This window comes from Paramisgurnus dabryanus, chromosome 5 (genome assembly GCF_030506205.2).
Source record: "Paramisgurnus dabryanus chromosome 5, PD_genome_1.1, whole genome shotgun sequence".
NCBI classification, from domain to species: domain Eukaryota; kingdom Metazoa; phylum Chordata; class Actinopteri; order Cypriniformes; family Cobitidae; genus Paramisgurnus; species Paramisgurnus dabryanus.
Window position 1 is genome coordinate 4,568,872 of NC_133341.1, and position 22,004 is coordinate 4,590,875.

General features: G+C 38.2%; 1 protein-coding gene across 1 annotated transcript in view; it reads left to right on the plus strand.

Moving 5' to 3' along the window:
• The window catches only part of LOC141279851 (adhesion G-protein coupled receptor V1-like), a 120,727-nt gene that overhangs the window by 93,573 nt on the left and 5,150 nt on the right, over positions 1 to 22,004 (plus strand). Inside the window, exons 3-11 of the mRNA XM_073814793.1 lie at positions 447 to 596; positions 690 to 1,166; positions 4,870 to 5,013; positions 10,908 to 11,079; positions 11,213 to 11,348; positions 14,326 to 15,167; positions 16,008 to 16,125; positions 18,909 to 19,080; positions 19,457 to 19,699. Coding sequence (XP_073670894.1) covers positions 447 to 596; positions 690 to 1,166; positions 4,870 to 5,013; positions 10,908 to 11,079; positions 11,213 to 11,348; positions 14,326 to 15,167; positions 16,008 to 16,125; positions 18,909 to 19,080; positions 19,457 to 19,699 — 2,454 coding nt within the window. The remainder of the gene's footprint in view (positions 1 to 446; positions 597 to 689; positions 1,167 to 4,869; positions 5,014 to 10,907; positions 11,080 to 11,212; positions 11,349 to 14,325; positions 15,168 to 16,007; positions 16,126 to 18,908; positions 19,081 to 19,456; positions 19,700 to 22,004) is intronic.

Sequence of the window (22,004 nt, forward strand, 5' to 3'; positions counted from 1 at the left end):
AATAAAAGGGAACGACCGATTTTTCAAAATGTAGTAGAGTAAAAAGTAAGATATTTGACTTTAAAATGTAGTAAAGTAAAAGTCTCCCAAAATAAAAGTACTTGAGTAAAGTACAGATACACGAAAAAACTACTTAAGTACAGTAACGAATTACATTTACTTCGTTACTGTCCACCACTGATTAACGCATGGTTCTTTGATCTTTACCTCCGTTTAAAACATTATGTATTTTGCAAAGGAGTATTTTCAGCACTTTCTTTGAACAGCAACCAACAACCCCCAACCCGCCCGGGCCCCAAATTATTTTCAAAGCTGAAACCGGTCTGCGGTGTAAAAAAGGTTGGGGACCCCTGCTTTAGCTGACCTGAAATTAAAGTATAAACTAGAGAATTATCATTTAAGTAATGATTTACAGTTTACAGTACATTTGTGTGCGTGTTTTCTAGATTGAGAAGTTTGGGGACCCAAATGGCATAGTCCAGTTTACAGAGCAGGACCTGAAAGAGCGTATTTACAGTGAGCCTTTTGACAGCGAAGGGCCACTTACAATCTCATTCCTTGTTACCCGCAGAGAGGGTGTGATGGGTAACATCACGGTAGGAAAACACCTACATAAATAAAATAAATAAACTGCTTAACTACATTATTAACACTTGTTACGTTTACATTCATTACATTCTTTTTTTTAGGTTTTCTGGAAGATAATTAGTGATGCAGACATAACAGAAGATTTTTCAGCTCTGCAGGGTTTTGCCACCATCAGGGAAGGGCAGCGCGTGGCAGAGATCATCCTCACCCTGCTGCCAGACTCTGTGCCAGAGCTGGAGGAAACCTACACTCTCTGTATAATCTCTGTGGAGGGTGGTGCAGAACTGGATGCAATTCGAAGCAGTACCCTTTTAAAGGTCCAAGCCAATGACGAACCCCATGGGGTGTTTGCCCTCTATCCTCAAAACCAGGCAGTGAAGGTTAACACAGTGGACCGAAGCAGGCACTTAATTATCAGCGTCAACAGGCTGGCTGGGCCATTTGGCAATGTCAGTGTGAGTTACACAATCCGTTTCACCACCCCTGAGCAGAGTTTTATAGAGGACACAATTACTGGAAACATACTGATGAAGGATGGGGAACGTGAGGCTAGTGTTGAAGTGCCATTAAGTAGCCAGGTGTGTAATTTGCTTGTTTTGTATATTGTTTTGGTTTGTTATTGAAAACATTCCTGGGTATTTTCTGGGTTTGTTGGCAGAAGTAAGAAAAGGGTGACCAAATGAGATTGGCTGAAATTCGGGAGCAGATGTTACGGCTCATCAAATAGTTTAATTAAATTATTTTATTTACATATGTATATAATTAAATTCATATAATACTTAAAGAAGTTGTAATATTTATATTGTAATTTATTACAGATAGATTTTCCAATAATAGTTTTCTTTATTTTATTTAATAATAAAAGATAATGAATTTCAAACTGAAGTTACTGAACCAATCATATTTTTATTAATATAAGTACATATGCATATAAATTTATATAATACGTATAGAAGTATTTTTCTAAATTAATAGAAACAATACAACTTTAAATTCACACTTGAGCTATAGCCTACCGAGGCTGTGGAGGCTCGACGTCAGCATATTTCGCGAAGGTTTTAACTGCTGCCGGCACTCCTGTGCCTTATCATTGCATATCTTAATGTGTGTCTACAGTATATATATATACAGCAAGTGACCAGTGCTGTCTAGATGAGTCAGAGGTTTTCATAAAAATAAGAACATTACGCTCTCGTCTAGCGAATCCAATGCTCTATGATCATTAAACATCTAAAATGATCTTTATCTATTCAATTCAATTTTATTTATATAGCCCTTATTTACAATTGGTAATAATTTCAAAGCAGCTTTACATTAACAGAAGCAGGGGAAACACAGAAAAATCAACAGACAATATAAGTAGCAAAATACAGTGGCCATGAATAAACTTAACGAACGAGTGTATTAATTATGTCTCGTATACAAGAGGGTGCTAAGTTAAGCCAATGTTGGAAGAAAAACCTCGCAACTTTTTTAGCCTGGGATGAACAAAAAGTCCTAGGAGGGAAAAAACCCTTGGGAGATATTTATATATATACACTCACCTAAAGAATTATTAGGAACACCAGACTAATACTGTGTTTGACCCCTGTTCGCCTTCATATTGATAGGATAGCATCTTGCAGTTGATGGAGATTTGTGGGATGCACATCCAGGGCACAAAGCTCCCGTTCCACCACATCCCAAAGATGCTCTATTGTGTTGAGATCTGGTGACTCTGGGGGCCATTTTAGTATAGTGAACTCATTGTCATGTTCAAGAAACCAATTTGAAATGATTTGAGCTTTGTGACATTGTGCATTATCCTGCTGGAAGTAGCCTTCAGAGGATGGGTACATGGTGGTCATAAAGGGATGGACATGGTCAGAAACAATGCTCAGGTAAGCAGTGGCATTCAAACAATGCCCAATCGGCCCATTCTCCTCTGACCTCTAGCATCAACAAGGCATTTTTGCTCACAGGACTGCCGCATACTGGATGTTTTTCCCTTTTCACACCATTCTTTGTAAACCCCAGAAATGGTTGTGCGTGAAAATCCCAGTAACTGAGCAGATTGTGAAATACTCAGACCGGCCCTTTTGGCACCAACAACCATGCCACGCTCAAAATTGCTTAAATCACCTTTCTTTCCCATTCTGACATTCAGTTTGGAGTTCAGGAGATTGTCTTGACCAGGACCACACCCCTAAATGCACTGAAGCAACTGCCATGTGTTTGGTTGATTAGATAATTGCATTAATGAGAAATTGAACAGGTGTTCCTAATAATCCTTTAGGTGAGTGTGTGTGTGTGTGTGTGTGTGTGTGTGTGTGTGTGTGTGTGTGTGTGTGTGTGTGTGTGTGTGTGTGTGTGTGTGTGTGTGTGTGTGTGTGTGTGTGTGTGTGTTCGTATATATATGTGTGTGTGTTCGTATATATATATATATATATATATGTTTGTCTGACTGTCCTTGTGTTCGAGGACGAGACAGGGGGAGAGAAACAAAATCCAATTAGCGTAGAGGCCATTCGCATGTAAGTGCCACACAGTGTTGTGTTTTTAATATATGCTCGGTTCCAGACAGGCTAGCTATTGCGGCATTAGTATATTACCCAGACGAGTTATGTGAATGCTTTGTTCTGTACAAGCTAACTATTGCGAGATAAGTATAATTTACTAGACAAATTATGTGAATTCTTTGTTAAAGAAAAAGTCTTAAGTTTAGATTTAAAGTTATTGACTGTCTGATCAGTTGGCAAATCATTCCAGTGCTTAGAGGCTAAATTGGAAAAGGATCTTCCACCTTTAGACACTTTTGATATTCTAGGGATAGTTTAGAGACCAAAATTTTGGGACCGCAATGTAGGTGATGGATTGTATACTGATAGTAATTCTATAAGATACAAAGGTGCTAGGCCATTTAAGGCTTTGTAGGTGATTAATAGTATTTTAAATTGTATGCGATTATTTGACTGATAGCCAGTGTAAAGATGCCAAAATTGGCCTTATGTGGTCATACTTCTTAGAACGAATAAGCATGTTTCCTGAGAGGTGTACCGTCCCAAATCCATAATCTAAAGCAAAGATGCTGCATCATTCATTTGCTCATATTTTGGTTTCGTTTTTAAAGCATGCAGAAATTATAGAAAATAGACTGCAGGACTTGCTTGATGTTAAAATAATTATTAAGAGAGATAAAGTTCGGGACCTGATTGATGTTAAAAGAGTTATTAAGAGCGACAAGACTCAAAAGCGATCCTCCTAACGCTGTCGTCTGAAGCGCATGCACACAATCGTGGTAGTGCGCGACCCCGACATAGACATCTACACAAAATTACAGTTTCAAAAATATCTGTTATGACAACAATTCACGCATGTAGGACTTATAATCTGTTATATCTAAAGTGAATGTTTGGTTAACTGCTGATGAAAAGTATCTGTTGTGAAACATTATATTAAACCCTTGCATTAGTATCTTAAAGTGGCCTGTCTCAATGTCAAAATTTAACAATAAAAGAAAAACATATATTTACCATGTGTTGGTAATGTTTTTTCTTTGCGTAAACAGGAATAGTTCTGTCATGGTTTGTCAAAGTCCAAGTTTTGTAATAGAGAATGTTAAAATATAAATAACAAAATTTTTAACATTTGCTCATCCCAAGTAAATTTGCTAGCACAGGTCACAAATGATGCAGCAGCAAAAAGAAATAGAGAAAGAACAAGGTATTTTTAAAGGGAAAATCAAATACTGTATAAAACTATGGCTGATGGTTCTGTTGAAAATGTAAACAGGTTGTTGTGAACATACATTTGCATATAGCATATATTTGTCCAAATCCATGTTGATTAGAGCATTAAAACTTGAAAAGTGTTAAATTTAGGTAAATTTAGAACCGATAAAAATGTGAGATTAATTTGCGATTAATTGCCGCGAGTTAACTCATGAAATCATGCAATTAATCTAGATTAAATATTTTAATCTATTGACAGCCCTAATAAAAAACAAACAAGATGCTGCAGCCAATAAGTACCTGGCGGGGGCTGGCTACAGGATGACTCAACCTCCTCGCTCATGTTTTCAGACAATAACTACTCAAGATTTTGCTTCAGTATAATTTTCAGGACAATAAGAGCAGGATTCTGGATTAAGATTTTGCTTCAGTATAATTTTCGGGACAATTAGAGCAGGATTTGGGACAGCATCTTAGATTTCGGGACTGTCCCGAATTTTTCAGGGTGTCTGGTCACCCTAAGTAAGAAGTGTATTGTAAAAGACCCAATTTGTGATTCTTTCCGATACAGGTGTTCTTTCCGAAGGGCTTTAACTTCAGCGTGGAGCTGAGGAATGTGACACTGATTGGTTCTCTGCTCAGCTCCCCACCAAGAATCCAAATTCAGTCGAATCAGGCCATTGTCACTGTTCCTGAAATGGCAGCTAATGCTGAGGTCAAATGTTGCATTCAAACCCTTTCTCTTAGTCCAACCACATGGTACACAAATAATAGAGTACTAACTACAAGCCAACTAGATATACAGTGGCAAGAAAAAAATATGTGAACACAGTGTGTATAAGCATAAGCTGACAACAATAATTGTAGTTTCTTTTGTCTTTTTTTAAACACCCATTAAATATTTACAGTGCAGTGCTGGAGGAAAATGTAAGTGAACCCATAAACTAATTACTTTAATGAAAGCTAATTTGTTTCAGAAGCTGGCAAACTGGAGTCAAATCTATAAAATGAATTAAAGATGTGGTTTAGTGCTATTTTGATTAATAAAAAGACATTCAAACATTTCAAGATTGCTGTCCTTAGGAAACATCAGCTCTTATGAACTGTGTCTCGCAAGAACGAGCTCTCTAAAGATATCCAATCAAGAGTTGTTGCACTCCATAAGGCTGCAAAGGGATACAAAACAATATCAAAATGTTTAGACATACATCTGTCGACAGATAGACAAATTGTCTATAAATGGAGACAGTTTAATACTGTAGATACTGTAATATCTGTATTTCGTATATCTGGTTAGCAATGATGAGTGATAGTAGTAAATCACAGAGACATAGATAAACGTGACACTAGCGTTTACTGCATGTTCTTATTTGGTCAGTTACAACTCAGGTGCAACTCAACTCAAGCACCACCAATAGGTAATGAGTATATATACACATTACTATACATTACATCTCCCCCTTTAAAATGCATAACTTACCAAGCAGGATAACAAACACATTTCATAAAAGTAAACTCGAAATCAAACTGTAACTTAAATCTGTATTGTAGTTATAATCAAACAAATAATAAAGACATCTATCCATAATGTTTTTATGGTGAATAGAATTTAGGTGGTTTAATCAGTCTACCACATCGTGATCTTTTGAATTGTTCTTCCCTGAGTCCAGTTGGTGTTGCAGGACTTTTCACTGGTGACAGCGCAGTTGATTGGAATTGAATTTCACTTCCTGCAGATTCACTGTTTAATGTAGAAAAGTCCTCCAGATCTAGAGAGCATGATGGTGGATAAGTAATTTCTCCAGTTTTCAGCAAGCACCACATGTTTCTCCTGAAGGTGTTTCCATCAGGCGCTTGAATCACATATGATCTAGGTTTTTTAATGACTCCTCAGCACAATTGCTGGTTGCCAGGTATTTTTTAGGCAAGGCAAGGCAAGTTTATTTGTATAGCACATTTCATACACCGAGGTCATTCAAAGTGCTTTACACAGAAATGAGAAAACAATATATAAAAAAGAAAATGTAAAAATAAGAGATATACGATAAAATCACAATAAAAACAATAATACATGAGAATTTAAAATAACAATTAAAGAAAATAAATGTGATTTTAATAAAAACAGTTTAAATGTTAAAAAGAGTAAAACAGGAGTAAAAGTGACTTGAGTTAAAGATAGTTCACTTCAAAATTAAAAACTCCTTCACCACCCATCCATCCCCATGCCGCTCCAAACCCGCACGCATCCCCCTCCTCAGACGAACACAAAAGAAGATACCCCGAGAAATTATGGCAAACACACAGTAGCAAGCGACCATAGACCTCCATAGTAGGGAAAAAAGTATTTGGATAAATGACTAAGAAAATATTTTGTTAAATGATGGTAAGAAGTTCCATCATATTTTTTTTATTCCTACCATGGAAGTCCACGGCCACCTACCGCTGCGCGCCCACCACCACCTCCCAAAATATCCTCCCCCGTGCCCACCAGAAAAAAAAGAAACCCACACAGGCCCAGAACAACACGAGGATGAGAAAACGATGACAGAACCCCCATTCCAAAGTGAACCATCCCTTCAAAGTGCAGTCAGTGTGAAGCAGCACAGTGCTCATTCAGTAAATGCAGAGTTAAACAGATATGTTTTTAATCTAGATTTAAAAGTTTTTACTGTTGAAGCACATCTGATCTCTTTTGGAAGCTGATTCCAGCTAGAGGTGGCATAATAACTAAATGCTGACGCACCTTGTTTTGAGTGAACCCTTGGTATTTCTAACTGACCGAATCCTAATCATCTGAGTAATCTGTTAGGTTTATATTCAGTTAGCATATCTGCCATGTATTTGGGTCCTAAGCCATGAAGTGATTTATAAACGAGTAACAATACTTTAAAATGTATTCTAAATGTGACAGGAAGCCAGTGTAAGGACCTGAGGACTGGAGTGATGTGCTCAGATTTCTTGGTTCTGGTCAGAATTCTGGCAGCAGTGTTTTGTATGAGCTGCAGCTGTCTAATGGTCTTTTGGGGATCCCAGTAAGGAGTCCATTGCAGTAATCCACCCTGCTTGTGATGAAAGCATGAACAAGTTTCTCTAAGTCCTGTCGTGAGACAAAAACTCTAATTCTGGCAATATTTCTGAGACTGTAGTAAGCTGATTTGCTTATCGCTTTCACGTGACTACTGGAATTAAGGTCAGACTCTAAAATTACACCAAGATTTCTGACTTTATTTTGTGTCTTTAGACCCCTAGAGTCAAGGTAAGAATTAACCTTGAGAGTTTCATCTTTATTTCCAAATACAATGACTTCAGTTTTGTCTTTGTTTAACTGGAGGAAGTTTTAATGCATCCAACAGTTAAGTTCATCAATGCATTTACATAGAGAGTCAATGGGGCTATAGTCATTGGGTGACAGGGCTAAGTATATCTGGGTGTCGTCTGCATAGCTGTGGTAAGCAATTTGGTTCTTTTTCATTATTTGACCAAGTGGGAGCATATACAAATTAAACAGAAGCGGTGCAAGCCCTTACTCATTCGAATAGAGTAAGGGCTGCACGATAAATCGCATGTGATTCTCACACCATCTCGTCAGTAATGCCGGTTCCTTGATAAGTAGTTAATCACCATCAGCTGTTTCAGATGGAGTGGCATTAACTACACAGAGCCGTAGTTCACTGACAATTAGGGCAATTTTGCATTAATTATCGCGGATGTATCGCCTGCGATATGTATGCAATATGGCCCAGCTTGTCAGGGATATATATATATATAAATATATATATTTATATGGGATGTAAACAGTATGTAAACGGATAAGGAGATTTAACAGGTTCCATCGGTGGTCGTTGGTCAGGCATCGGCTGGGCATCACGTTGAAGGACGGCCAGTAGATCAGTGGTGTGTTGACCTCCACTGCAGCCAGAACTGGGTCTGTTTGTCTCAATGTCCTCGGGTTCGAGCACGAGACAGGGAGAGAGAAACAAAATCCTATTAGCGTAGGGGTCGTTTGCATGTAATGCAAGTGTCACATAATGTTGTGTTTTAATATATCGTCGCTGCCGATGAAACTCGCGTATGTCCAAAACGGTTACTTTTCGGGAAGTGAAAAAAAAACATCGTATTTCAAAAGCAGTTGAATGTTGCGTTGTCTTACTTGCTACGGCATCTTTACATGTAACCATATTCTTGCCAGCATAATGATATAATCCACATTTGACCAAAATTGAGTTTAAATGGACATACGTGCATATTTTACAGTAACGGTGGTTAATACGCGTTCTTCCGATCATTACTTAGAATAGCCAAATCGTGTTTCATATTGACAGATGAATAGGCTCAGTTTATTAAATAGCCTACGTCTTGGTTTATTAAATACGCTTAGTTTATTTAATATTAATTATAAATTTATTAAATGTCCCTTGCAAACTATGAAGGGACAATGAATCAATACACTGACATGGTAATGCTAGACAGATACTTTGTTTGCACAGTCCTACCGTAATTTTGTCACTCCTAGACGTACGTCTGGTGTCAGGGGGGAAATGTTTACCTCGATGAATGAAAGTCATTGTCTCACCAGGCTATGTTTATTCGGCTATCCAGTGCTGAGCTTCGATGAAACTTCAAGAGACTGGCGAGATGCTTCCACAGGGCGGGAGATACGCGGCGTGATTGACAGCTTTGACACCAAATGGATATACGTGAAAATCAGATGACATGATTTCACAACTTTTCATTGGCCATTAAGATATGTGAAGCATACTGTATACGGAAATTAACCTGGACATTCAATCCGTCGAAAAATCTGTAAAATGGACATACGTGGTTTTCATCGGACAACGACGATATGTTTGTTTTTTAAACACTGTCTCCACTCTAACTGCCTTACCATAGATGTACTGATGAAATTTTTCACAGCAGTACACGATTGCCAAGAGCTCTTTCTCTATTTGTGCATATAGTTTCTGCTCCCAGGCCTTCTGCACTAGCATCCACTGACAACGTTACCTCTTTATTAACATCAAAATACTTCAGCATTGGAACTATGCTCACAAGTAATTTCAGTCTGTCAGAGCTCTTCTCTTGCTCTGATTCCCAATGCCAAGCAACATCACTTTCTTGAAGTTCTCTTAGAGGAGATCTGACGTCTGACAAACTTGGCTAGATACTGTAGCAGGCCTAAGAACCTCACCAGTGCAGCTGGCTCTGACATGTTCTGTATTGCTCGGACTTTCTCTGGATCTGGCTTCAGCCCATCTGCAGTCACAATATGTCCAACGTAGCTGACTTCAGTCATCCTGATCTTGCATTTGTCTTTAAATTAATGTTTCTTATTCTGTCTAGCAGTTGTCTTAGTTTCCTGTCATGCTGTTCCACGTCCTCACCCCACACCAGCATGTCATCCAGTAATAAATCACGGAGACATAGATAAATGTGACACCAGCGTTTACTGCATGTTCTTATTCGGTCAGTTACAACTCTGGTGCAACTCAACCTGAGCACCACCAACAGGTAAGGAGTACAGTACATATACACATTGCTATACATTACAGAAACACTTTATAGAAGTGGGCTCCCAAGCCAAGATGACTCCTATGCACAACGCAGAATACTCAATCATCCCAACAGTGAATTATGGTGGAGGGAACATGATTTGGGCATGCTTTGCTGCCTCAGGGCCTGGACCACTTGCCATCATCGAGGGGAAAATAAACTCCCAAATTAAACAAAATATATTACAAGATAATGTCAGGGTGGCTGTCTGCAAGTTGAAGCTCAGTAGAAGGTGGTTGATGCAGCAGGACAATGACCTTAAGCATCAAAGTGGGGCGGCACAGTGACTCAGTGTGTACTACTGTTGCCTCACATCAAAAAGCTCCCTGGTTTGAGCCCTGGATAGTGCAGGTGGCCTTTCTGTGTGGAGTTTGCATGTTCTCCCTGTGTCAGTGGTGTTTATGCAAAAATATGCAAGTTATGCAAATTGGAGATGTATGGAATAACTCGTTCTCGCCATGAATATAGCCGTAGATGTTGGAAAGGCGTAAAGGAAGAAGAAGCATCAAAGTAAATCCACCACAGACTGGCTTAAGAAAAACAAAATGCACCATTTGACTAGTGGCCTAGTCAAAGCCCAGACCTTAACCTCATAAAGATGCTGTGGAATGACCTCAAGAGAGGGGTTCATACCAGACTTGTTGAAGTTAAAGTGGTTTTGTAAAGGCGAATTCTGTTGAAGTAATTGCTGCCAAACAAGGTTAACCAGTTATTGAATCCAAGGGTTCACTTACATCCAGCACTATGAATGTTTAATATGTGTTTTCAAAAAAGAATTATTCAGTGTTATCGGCTTATGCACATTGTGTTTATCTATTGTTGTGACCTAGATGAGTATCAGATCACAATATAGGGCAAAACACTGTAGAAAACCAGTGCATTCATAGGGGTTAACATACTTTTTCTTGCTACTGTATTACACCAATATCATTCTGATGAAAGAAATTCTACAAAGAATAATAATGCTGTAAAAGATTAAATGTACTGTAAATTAATATTCAGTGGATAGTTTATTGGGCAACTAAAAATTATAACTGTTTCTGTCTCTGTGCTGTGTAGGTTGGATTTGCTTCTTTAGCCCTATGGGTCACAGATATAGAGAGTGGCCAGTGTGAGGCGCTGTTGGTACGGACTGGTTTGTTTGGGAATGTAACTGTCCGATGGACTGCGGGATTCCCTCCTAGCCAATCTCCCGCAGGCTACCACCCAGGAGACATCTCACCAAGATCAGGTAAGAACTGGCTTAAAAACTGTGAATATGTAGGTTGTATCATAATTTTTTTAATTATTTTTTTAAATATTTTTTTAAATTGTGTAATTAAAAAAAAAAAATGCTATTTTTTATCTTTTTGCTTGATGTACAGGCAGGGTAATGTTTGCCCATGGTCAGCAGAGTGAGGTGATATCTCTCAATGCCGTTTATAACACGTCAGGTGTTGCAGCACATGCCATTTACCTGACCTCAGTGGAGTCAGATTCACCTGGAGGTGCCAGACTCAGGTAACACTGTCCAACAGAATTCTTGTTCTATACCCCCATAAACATTACACTGATTATAAACTAATTAGATTAATGGCACAGAAGAGAAAATGTTTAGCATTTATACATTTAAATTTAGCTTAAGGGTCTAAATACTTTTTGGGATCTCTTTAGGTCATGTCTATTAATTTGGTTCTGTTTATTTTACAACATGTGTACTTATATTGTACTCAGTACTCTAGAAGTCAGTTTTATATACATACATATACATGCACTAACATTTGTATAGCATTTACGTACAATTAAAAAAAGTTCCTGTGCAAAACTAAACTTGTAGTTAGGCACTGGTTTGGTATAAAAAAAAGTAATTATCATGCTGTGCAGGGCCCTACCACCCCTCTCGAATCTGTGTAAATGGTACGACCCGCAGGGCAAGTACTACTGCTGAGGACCTGCTATGAATCAGTTGATGAGATCATGAGACAGGAGCTGGAGTGAGCTGTGATAGGAACTAGGAAGACAGGAGAGGACTTAGGAAAGGAAAATCAGGGCCTCAAAAACTAAAAAGAAGATTAAAGAGAGAAAGCCAAATGAGGGCAAGCAGTTGCTCACTCAGTTTTTTGAAAAGAAAGGTGAGCTCCAAATGCATCATAGAGCATTGACATTGTTTTAACATAAATATCTACACCAGGTAGAATAGCATACATTTATGTTCGTACTCTATTTGAATACTATACCAACAGGGTTCTAAATTAACACCTGCCAACCCGCCAAATGCGGGTTAAAATTCATTTTGGCGGGTGTTAATAAAAACTTACTAGCCAGTTTGGCCGGTGATGCATGAGGCATTGCATGCATGATACATAAAGCTCTGTTCTCGGTCATTTATCCCTCTGGCAGAACTTCCTACATGAACACTGTGCCGTAATGCTACGTGATGATGTTTAATACGCCAATTGCCTGTGCGCAGTTTGCAGCGAAACCAGCGCGAGAAACCATGGAAACGAACTGACCGCGTCCACCAGAAAACTAAAGGATGAAGGAGAACGAACGGGCAGAGCAGGGAGGATAGACTGAGACACAGGGGTGGGGCATGTGCTCCGGTGTAAATCTTTCGTGCCCATGTGTAAATCTCAATTTTAAATTTTAGCAGTTAACTAGTGTATTCCTTTACAAAGATAATAGCGGCAAAACAGATCTATATGCAATGTAGTTACCCAATTTACGCTTGTAAAGCGATGAAGCAGTCGCACTGACGCGTGCACACATGTATCCATGTCCACGCGCTTCTTTGCGTTCATCCGCGCACGCAACTGCATCCAAAAGGGTACGCCACGCGAATGAGTATTTATGAAAACATGACGAGAAGTATGTTTCTTAATAATACTGATAATCTTATTTTGACTCGATCATTATTGGCTTCTGTAGATGTACATCAAAAATGTTTTGTGCAAAGCAGGGAAATGGAAGACGAAAGGAGAGATGATGAGTTAAAGGGAGGTAAGACAAACAACATCCTCAGCCTGTCAGGTCTCAAACATTAGAGGAAAAATCTCAGGAAAACCTCTTGTCAAGTCTATAGAATTGCATTGTTGCTGAGAAAATCAACAGATTTATGTGTTATACTGTTCTGTATTTTCAGATATGAAATTAATTTTTAGTTTACTAATATTTAACTCTAGGACACTAACTTACATAACAGTTAGCAGTAACTATGACTGAGATTATTTAATATAGCAGTCATAAAATGACTGGTTTCTTAAAATATTATTGTAAAAATAAGTTATCAATCATTGCTATCATTGTATAATGTAGAAAATATTTCTCTGCTGTCATTATTACCAAACATGTTATGCCATTTATGCCTCCAAACATGTTAATAATGTTAGGTATGTTGAAGATTACACTTAAATATTTTTAACTACATATTTATCTTTCGCAGTACCTGTTGCACTGTAGAATAGTATGTTAAGCAAAGGACATTGTAAAGAAGTGTTGCCCCTTTCTTGCACACAGCAGGCTTTCAAAAAAGTGGGGGGCCTGTGCCCCAGTAAAGCTTTATGTCTATCAACAGAGAAATGAAGAAAGCTTATGTTTCATCACAAAAATGTTGTCATGTTTTGTCAGGATTGTTGCATGCATTTGAAAGAAAAAATAATCATTGTTGCATTCAGTGGCACTCTAAATTTCTTTTATTTTCACCGGGAAAAATTTGGCTAGTGGAAATACTGATTGGCTGGTAACTTTAAAAAGTTACCAGCCACTTTGGCTGGTGGTCAAAAAAGTTAATTTAGAACCCTGTATACCAATACTTTACAGTATCACACCTTTAATAGCGAGCAAACAATGTTTCTAGGTAAATAATGGAGTGCGCAGCTTGTGTCCTCTTCTGCTGCAGCTCTCCCCAGAGTCAGAATGAAAACACTGTTTATTTCCATTGTCAAAATCTAACACCCGCAAAAACATAGATCGTTAGTTCGTATTTTACTGTGTTGTTATGCAAATTAGCTCACACACGCTCTTACATTAAGTACAGGATTGTTCTCAGTTTAATGCACTTCTTAATGATTGAAAATTACTTATTTTAAAACGTAATTCAAAGACTGAATGTCTAGTTTGGCGTTTAGTGTACCCTGTGATTCTATATCTGCATTTATTTTAAATGGACAAATAATCATCAATTAACTTGTACTTAGCCTACACTTTAAAATGAAAGGTATTGTGACAATAAAGAATATTTTAGCCCAGCAAGATGGTTTGTACCCAGAACCCAAAATTTGGTGCTACGCCACTGTACTTAGTCAACAAAACACTCATACTGTAACTACAGTACATGTGCTTAATATGGGTTAAAATAGGTTTAGGGTTGGTACTTAGTAATTACAGACTAATTTGAACAGGATTGTAAAATTAAGTCCTATATCATATTTATAAGTGGTGGATCTTTCTGTAAAATTCTCTTTATTTCTTTGTGCTGGTTTGATGTGTGTTTGTTCAGAACTGGTCACACAGTAGCTGAGGTGGAGCCATTAGGATTGTATCAGTTTAACCCTGCAACTCAGAAGATGGTTATAGAGGAGGACGTGCAAACCATCACCCTCTATGTCCAACGCCTCTATGGCTTTCGTAGCAACCGTTCCAGCATCTCCTATGAGACATGGCCTGGTACTGCCCAAGCTGGAAAGGACTTTGCACCAGTAACTGATGGCCAGCTCCTGTTTGATTCCCACCAAATATCTGCTGCCATTCGTCTTTCCATTCTAGATGATTCCTTAACAGAACCAGACGAGACTTTTTACGTAAATTTAACCAGTGTGCATGCTCTTAGTGCCAGTTTGCCTTCAGTTGAAGCTCAGCCCCGCATTGTAGTGCAACATAGTGTAGTTACCATTACCATCCTTGCTAACGATGTGCTTGGTGGATTCTTGAGTATTGAACCTGCACTAATTCACATTTCTGAAGATAGCCAGGAGGAGATGCCTCAACAGAAGTTAGCCCTGAGGGTCCGGAGGACAGTAGGGCTCACAGGAGTGGTGCATGTCAAAATCAAAGCTTACACAGGGAGTCTGAAAAGCCTAGAGGTGAATGTTACCCAGTTTCATCATGAGCATAATGGAACATGGGCTCTGGAAGGGGAGGATTTTGCCTTGGAAACCCAGACCGTCACATTGTTGGAAGGGCAGAACGAGTTGGAGTTCAGTGTTGTTATATTGAATGATCAAGAACCAGAAGGACAAGAAGCGTTCTTTATCTACCTAAGCGAGGCTGATGGCGGAGCAGAGATTGTCAGCATGCCAGATGAACTGGGGTTCACATCCTTTTCCAAAATCATTATTCTGGGTGAGAACCTTGCTTGGTGCACATCTTCTTTATTAGCTTATTCCTCACAAGCGTTTTTTTTTTTTTTTTTTTTTTTTTTTTTGTTGCCAGCCAGCACCAGCATTTTTTTTTATAATTTTCACAAAAGTTAAATGCCTTCCAGAAATTGTTCTTCTAATATATAAACATACAATATAACAAATGATAGAACAGACCCTCTGCTTAAAAAAAAACATTTCATCCTACCTTCATTTATTCTCTGAAATCACCTCTCAAACATGGGTAGGTTTCTTCAGAAATACCAAATTTTTAGCAAAAAGCCGAGATAATTCAATTTTGTGAATGACTTTTGGTAGAGATTAGATTCAGAGTATTGCTTTAAGGGAATGCTTCCGGGTTTTATAAGTTGGGTAAGAGTGCCACCTGATGTATAATAGCAGAAATACAGAAAGCCGGAACCTTGTCATTGGCAGCAAAGTGTTTTCTCTTAATTGACGAGCCAATAGCGAGGAAAGAGTTAGTGTTATTTGCACAGCTCTGTGGAAAACATTTGATTATGATTATTCTATTACAGCAGACTGAAGCTTTATACAATTTAATTATGTAGGGTCTTCCTGTAGCTCATTTGTTTAAGCACTTTGTTTAAGCTTTGCATTAGGTCATGGGTTTGATTCCCAAGGAACATATAAATCTATAGCTTAGATACACTGTCGCTTTGGATACACTACTGCCAATGTGTTACATACATTTATAGAAGTACTGCGAAACAGCATTTTTTTCTGTTGTTCTGCTTTTGTTTATTCTTATCAAATTATTATGCAATAAAATAAAAGTTCAGCTGCTACTTTTTTTCTATCACAGGGAGTGATCTTCAGAATGGTATTGTTGGCTTCAGTTGGAGTTCTCTGTCAGGTCAAATACTTGATGAGGACTCTGAGAACAGGACAGCCATGCTCTTTCTTCAAAGACAGGAAGACAGGTATCATTTGTGTTTATTGTGTTGTGTTTTCCATATTGCAAATCATTGTTAATCCGATTTATATGGGTACACCCAGAGTCGTATAATAAGAGAGTTACGACACTCACATAGACGTCCGTTGGAAGAATGGAATGCGGAAGTAACAGCGTGTCATGTAGTGAACCATAGTTCCAAACGCAGCACTGAAGCCCATTCATTTCAATGACACCTGCTGGTAAATCAATGAAATTACTTTTTCTCTTTACATTTTCGGACATTTCATGAATATAGTCAACAGTGATATTTTATGAACTCTGCTGTAGGTAATGATTATCGTTAATAATAACTAGTACATTTTTTATATTTTAATGAGTTGTGTATAATGTGTGAATAATATAGATTTAATGGTTTAATATTGTATTACTGGTGGCCATCTACTTTAATATATACTTATCATATCTTTTTTTATCTATTACGAGTAACACTAGGGCAGAGGTGTAAAAAGTACTCAAAAATGTTACTCGAGTGAAAGTACAAGTACTGAGTGTAAATTTTACTCAATTAAAAGTAAAAGTATCTGGCCACAATCATACTTGAGTAAAAGTAAAAAGTTTTGCTCTTTTATCTGTGTCATTGTCACAGATCTCCGCATTTCTGTACCACAGACTTTCTTTTTCGTGTCAGTTTCACATATAGATTATTCAATTGTTTTTCCTATTTTTAAACCATTTTCGCGTGGGTTTGGGGTTAGATTTGGGGTTTGGGTTAGGATGTCACTTTAACAAATGGTTTATACTATTTTTTCCAGACTTTTAAACAATTGTTGCCTGACGCTAGGGTTAGGAGTTGGGTTTGAATGTCATTTTATGTTACAGAAAGTTGTTCTAACCCCAAACCGACGCGAAAATTGTAAGAAAATAGGAAAAACAATTGAATTAACCAATAATTGAAACTGACACGGAAAAGAAAGTCCGTGGTAAAGACACAGAAAAATGTGAAGATCTGTGACAATGACAATGAATTTCAGTATGCAACATGCTACTCAAAATTGTAAAACCTCAAAAATAACTTAAATTTCATGCTCTATCAAGCCTCTCACAGGCAGCCAATGCAGGAAGAGGTGCATTAGACCAGTGGTTCTCAATTCCAGTCCTCGGGACCCCCCTCCAGAATGTTTTAGATGTCTCCTTATATGAAACACCTGATTTCACTCATCAGGCTCCTTAATTAACACTCTAACAAGCTGAGGAACTGAATCAGGTGTTTCATATAAGGAGACATCTAAAACATTCTGGAGGGGGGTCCCGAGGACTGGAATTGAGAACCACTGCATTAGACCTTGTTTACACTGTCAGTCCAAATCCAATTTTGGTGCATATCCAAAACATTTAGAACATGTGAACGGCTAAAAACCACATGAAATCTGTTTTTTCTAATCCGTTTCAGGCTACATCCAGAGGTGGTTTGAAATCCAGCCTGACCGTCCTGATCGCATTTGTGTAGCTTTTCGGTTACGTCATGCTGTCACGTCACATAAAACACGTCAGACGTCGAGGCAGATTGTCGTGCCAGCGCAACGTCATTGCCATAGAAACAGTGCAGATAATCCGAAAAACGGCTACAAGTTGCACAGATCGGATCTGAACAGTTGTGATACACAATGTGGACAGTGAGTCTGTCAAATTAGATATGCACCAAAATCAGATTTGGACTGACAGTGTGAACAAGGTATTAGTCTTGATAGAGAGGCTGCAAACAGCAGGGAACGTGTCACATTTTATGTGTCGGTTTCAATAAAGTGAAAAAATCTTCATAGATGAACTGTTGGCCAATTCCTTAGTGTGGTCCAAAGGCTCCAGAATAAATAACATTTGAACTAAACTGGCCATCAGCGCAAATCAATTGGTTTGATAGAGCAAGGGAAAACAGATCTCTAAAATAGAAGTACTTTTTGACTGTAAATAAAATTGTAAGGAGTAAAAAGTAATTTTTTTCTTAAAAAAATTTAATCAAGTAAAAGTAAAAGTATTGATTTTTAATTTTACTCAAGTAAAGTAAAAAACCCAAAAAATAATACTTAAGTACAGTAATCAAGTAAAATTACTCCAGTACTTTACACCTCTGCACTAGGGGGCAAAAGCGAGAAGCTTAATGCCTCATAAAGTCACACTGCTTCACAATACTGCTATGTGTTTCATTGTGCTTGGTAGGTAATACGAGTGATGTATCCTCGAAAATCATGTATAATTATATTAACATTTAATGTGTACTATAAATATAATTAAATATGAATTTAGTGTGTTTCTGTTATGTTTCACTGTTACAAATAACCGCGTTGGCGATATTTTTTGTGATTTTTATACAGTAAAAGTGTAGGGATTATGTTTTTTGCAGATTGATAGCCATTTATATAGCCATATTTTTGCTAGAAAAATAAAAGATAAACTGTGTTGCTGTAATTGCTATAGATAACCACAGTTATCTTTGGGTCACCATTAACTGTTTATCTTTATTAACTGATTTATTACTTCACTCTCTAGTAAAAAAACGTTATACACATAGTAAGTATAGTAATCAATTCACATTACAAGCTAATATTTACCTAAAATAGCTGAAAAGCTATGCAAACGGATTGACAGCCTGGCTTGTTTTGGAACTGTAGAACGTTACATGAATCATGTAACCGCGCGGCGGCAAGATCAAAGCGTGTCGTTACTCTCTCTTTATACGACTCTGGGTACACCAACAGAACTGTTTTTATAGCCCTTTTCTTGAGTGTGTGCAATCATTGTCCTGTTTTCTAGAGCGTTTGAAGATGTATTGGTATTTTGGCGGGTCACATTTAGCACTACAGTTCACTCTGTGGTTGAACATGGAGTGAACCTGACCAGAGAGCTGCAGCAGACCCAAGGCACAGCACTCTGCATGAAAGGAAAATTACTTTGTCCCCTCAGACTGGAGGTTCGGCCTGACAAGGTACATATAATTCAAAAGAAGCTGGTTCCATCATACAAATCTTAGTCTGAAGTTGTTGTTACATGTTGCCGTCTTTTCGAAAATTGTGTCTCTTTCTCCTGTTGCTGAGCCATTCTATTATTAAAAATAATCAGTATACTACAGACATATATATATATTTTTTTAATATAATTCTCTACTTCTGCTTTCTGCGGCAGTAAAACTTTGCCTTTGCAACATCATTCTCTCAACAGTTTTGTGTTTATTTAGGTCTTTATGTATTTTTTATGTATTAGTTTCATTTATTTTTATGTTCTTTCACCACAAGTTTTTATGTAGTGTTTAGGAGACTTCCATCGTAGTTGCTTGATTATTGTTTTGAATTGGTGTATTGCAGGATCCAGAGTACCAAGTCTGGTTTCTGGTGGAGGTCTATGAAGTGGGTGAGGGTGCTGCCATAAACCAAACTGCCCGCTTCGCCAATGTCACCATACTGGAAAGTGATGACCCATGGGGAGTGGTGTTCTTCGCACAAGGATCCAGACTTCCTGTGGTTACCCTTAGAGAAACAAGGATAAGTCTTCATGTCTACAGGGATGCCAGTACAGCGTCTGCAATTTCTGTCAAGTACAGCATGCAGGTGAGATTCACTTGACTGGGCAAGATGCTTCCAAAATAAACATGAAGACACATGGCCCAGCATACAGGTTATAGTGCATTCCCACATATGCAGAAGGCTTTGCTCAAAATGCAGTCCAGCGTATTTATTGCCCTAGGGCCTATGCAGTAATCACAAAGAAGCTATGTGTCCAGCAACCACTTTCCACCACGTGTTGCTCTCTGACTTTGTTACATAATGTGACCTCATTAGTGACGACACGCCTGACACACCTAATATACCTATGGAAATGCCTTTACATGCCAGATTTATCGTTTTCTGCAGTTTCTGGCCCCATCCACAGCCTTCCCTGCATCTTTTATTCTTTATTCTCTACGCTCTACTGTGGCAAGAAAAAGTATGTGAACCTTTTGGAATTTCATAGTTTTCTGAATAAATGATGTGATCTGATCTTCAAGTCAAGGATATGTCTTTATTGAGAACCTTTAGAAATAGCCTTTTGCTATTTTATTAAATTTTTTAATTCTATTTTATTTATATAGCGCTTTTCACAATTGTTAATTGTTTCAAAGCAGCTTTACATTAATAGAATGTAAAGCACAGAAAATCGAAAGATAGCACAACATAATACACGATAGCATAAGCAGCTAAATTTGCTGTGGCTATGAATCAACATTCATAGCGTATTACTAATGTAAAGTATAGAAGAGGGTGCTAAGTTAAACCCAAGAAGGCTGCCTCCCCGGGTTGAAAACCCCCTAGGGGAAAAAAAACCAAGAGCACAACACGACTCTTCAATAATGTAAAGAAACATCTCTGAACAAGCAGGGTATCCACTGCAGGACACCACAAAGAAATCCACTGCTTACTAAAAAGAACAATGCTACATTCCTGGGGCCTCATTTATCAACAGTGCGTAGAAAATGTTCTATATTTGTACCTACGAATGAAATTTAGAATGTGCCTAAGTACAAAAAAATCGGGATTTATCAAACGTGCGCACGGGGTTCGTACGCACATCAGTAAGTAATCCTTGATGATAAATCCCACTTGTTCTTAAGCACCATGCTCGTGCACGTTCATGGTCATTTGCATTCCGAAACGCCTCCGATGAACCATATATGGTGACAACACCTCCCGTTATAAGTCACGTGGTTGTGCTTTTTCCCACAGAAATTGAGTTACTGGTGGATGAGGTTAAATCCTAATAACACATCCTGTTTGGTTTAGTTAGTGCGGGAGGAATGACTAACAAAAGAAAACAAATCTACATGTGAACATGTTACCAGTGAGTTTAATTCCGTTGAATATGAGGAGAGAACACTTCCAGAAATAAAAAAGTGGTTTGACATTAAATTAACAGCAAAAAAAAAAAAAAAAAAACGCGTCACAGCACACCGACGTGAAACGAGTGCAACTGGAGGAGCACAGACAACTTTCCACCTTGGACAGCAGCATATATAACCAGCATCATTGCCGCGATCTTTGAAAACGCGCTACCGGCGGAATGGATTATTTGCCAAGTCTTCCAATAACGCAAGATAATCCATTGCGCTGTGTCAAGCATTTGTCGGAGACTTAATTTATACAAATCACATGTAGAGCTTTCACAGATACAGATACATATCACAAATAAATCATTATACTTATTTGCTGTTACCATACTGACATTGATAATTTTTAACACCTGCTTGTGGATAAAAAATAGACACTTCTTTACTCACTGGAACAGGGTCCTATGTAGTATCGCTATTCTACCACTAGATGATGTGCGTACGCACAGCCCCGCCGCTCCCATAACACGCATCACGCGCTGTGCGTAGGGCATCACATGCTGAGGGGGCACCAAAAATAATAGCCTAATGAAAAAAAATTATAATGCTGAAATTATTTCATTAGTCTATAGAAATATTATTAGGGCCTTTATATCCATGTATATGTTACAAAAAAGGGGGAACGAGATAATTTAATGGCTCTAGTCTAGAAAGTATGCCCCCAGCCTTTGATGGTCCGTGCCGGTTGATCGCGCGGGCGCCTGAAGTTTGACAGAGGCCGTTTCTCAATCCGAAGGCTGCAGCCTCCAGAGGTCGCATTTAGAGGCTGCATACGTCGCTAAAACTTTCTTATTTCGTAATATTAACGATTATAAGGTGAACTATTATTCTTAGTTAATCGTAAATTGTTGTAATATGCTTATGACTTGCTAATGTAATGTTTAGTTAAATGAAATAAACCAGGCTTGATGACGTATGCAGCCTGCATATGCGACCTCGCGCAGGCTGCAGCTTTCGGATTGAGAAACGGCCAGTCAGAAGGCAACTTTTGG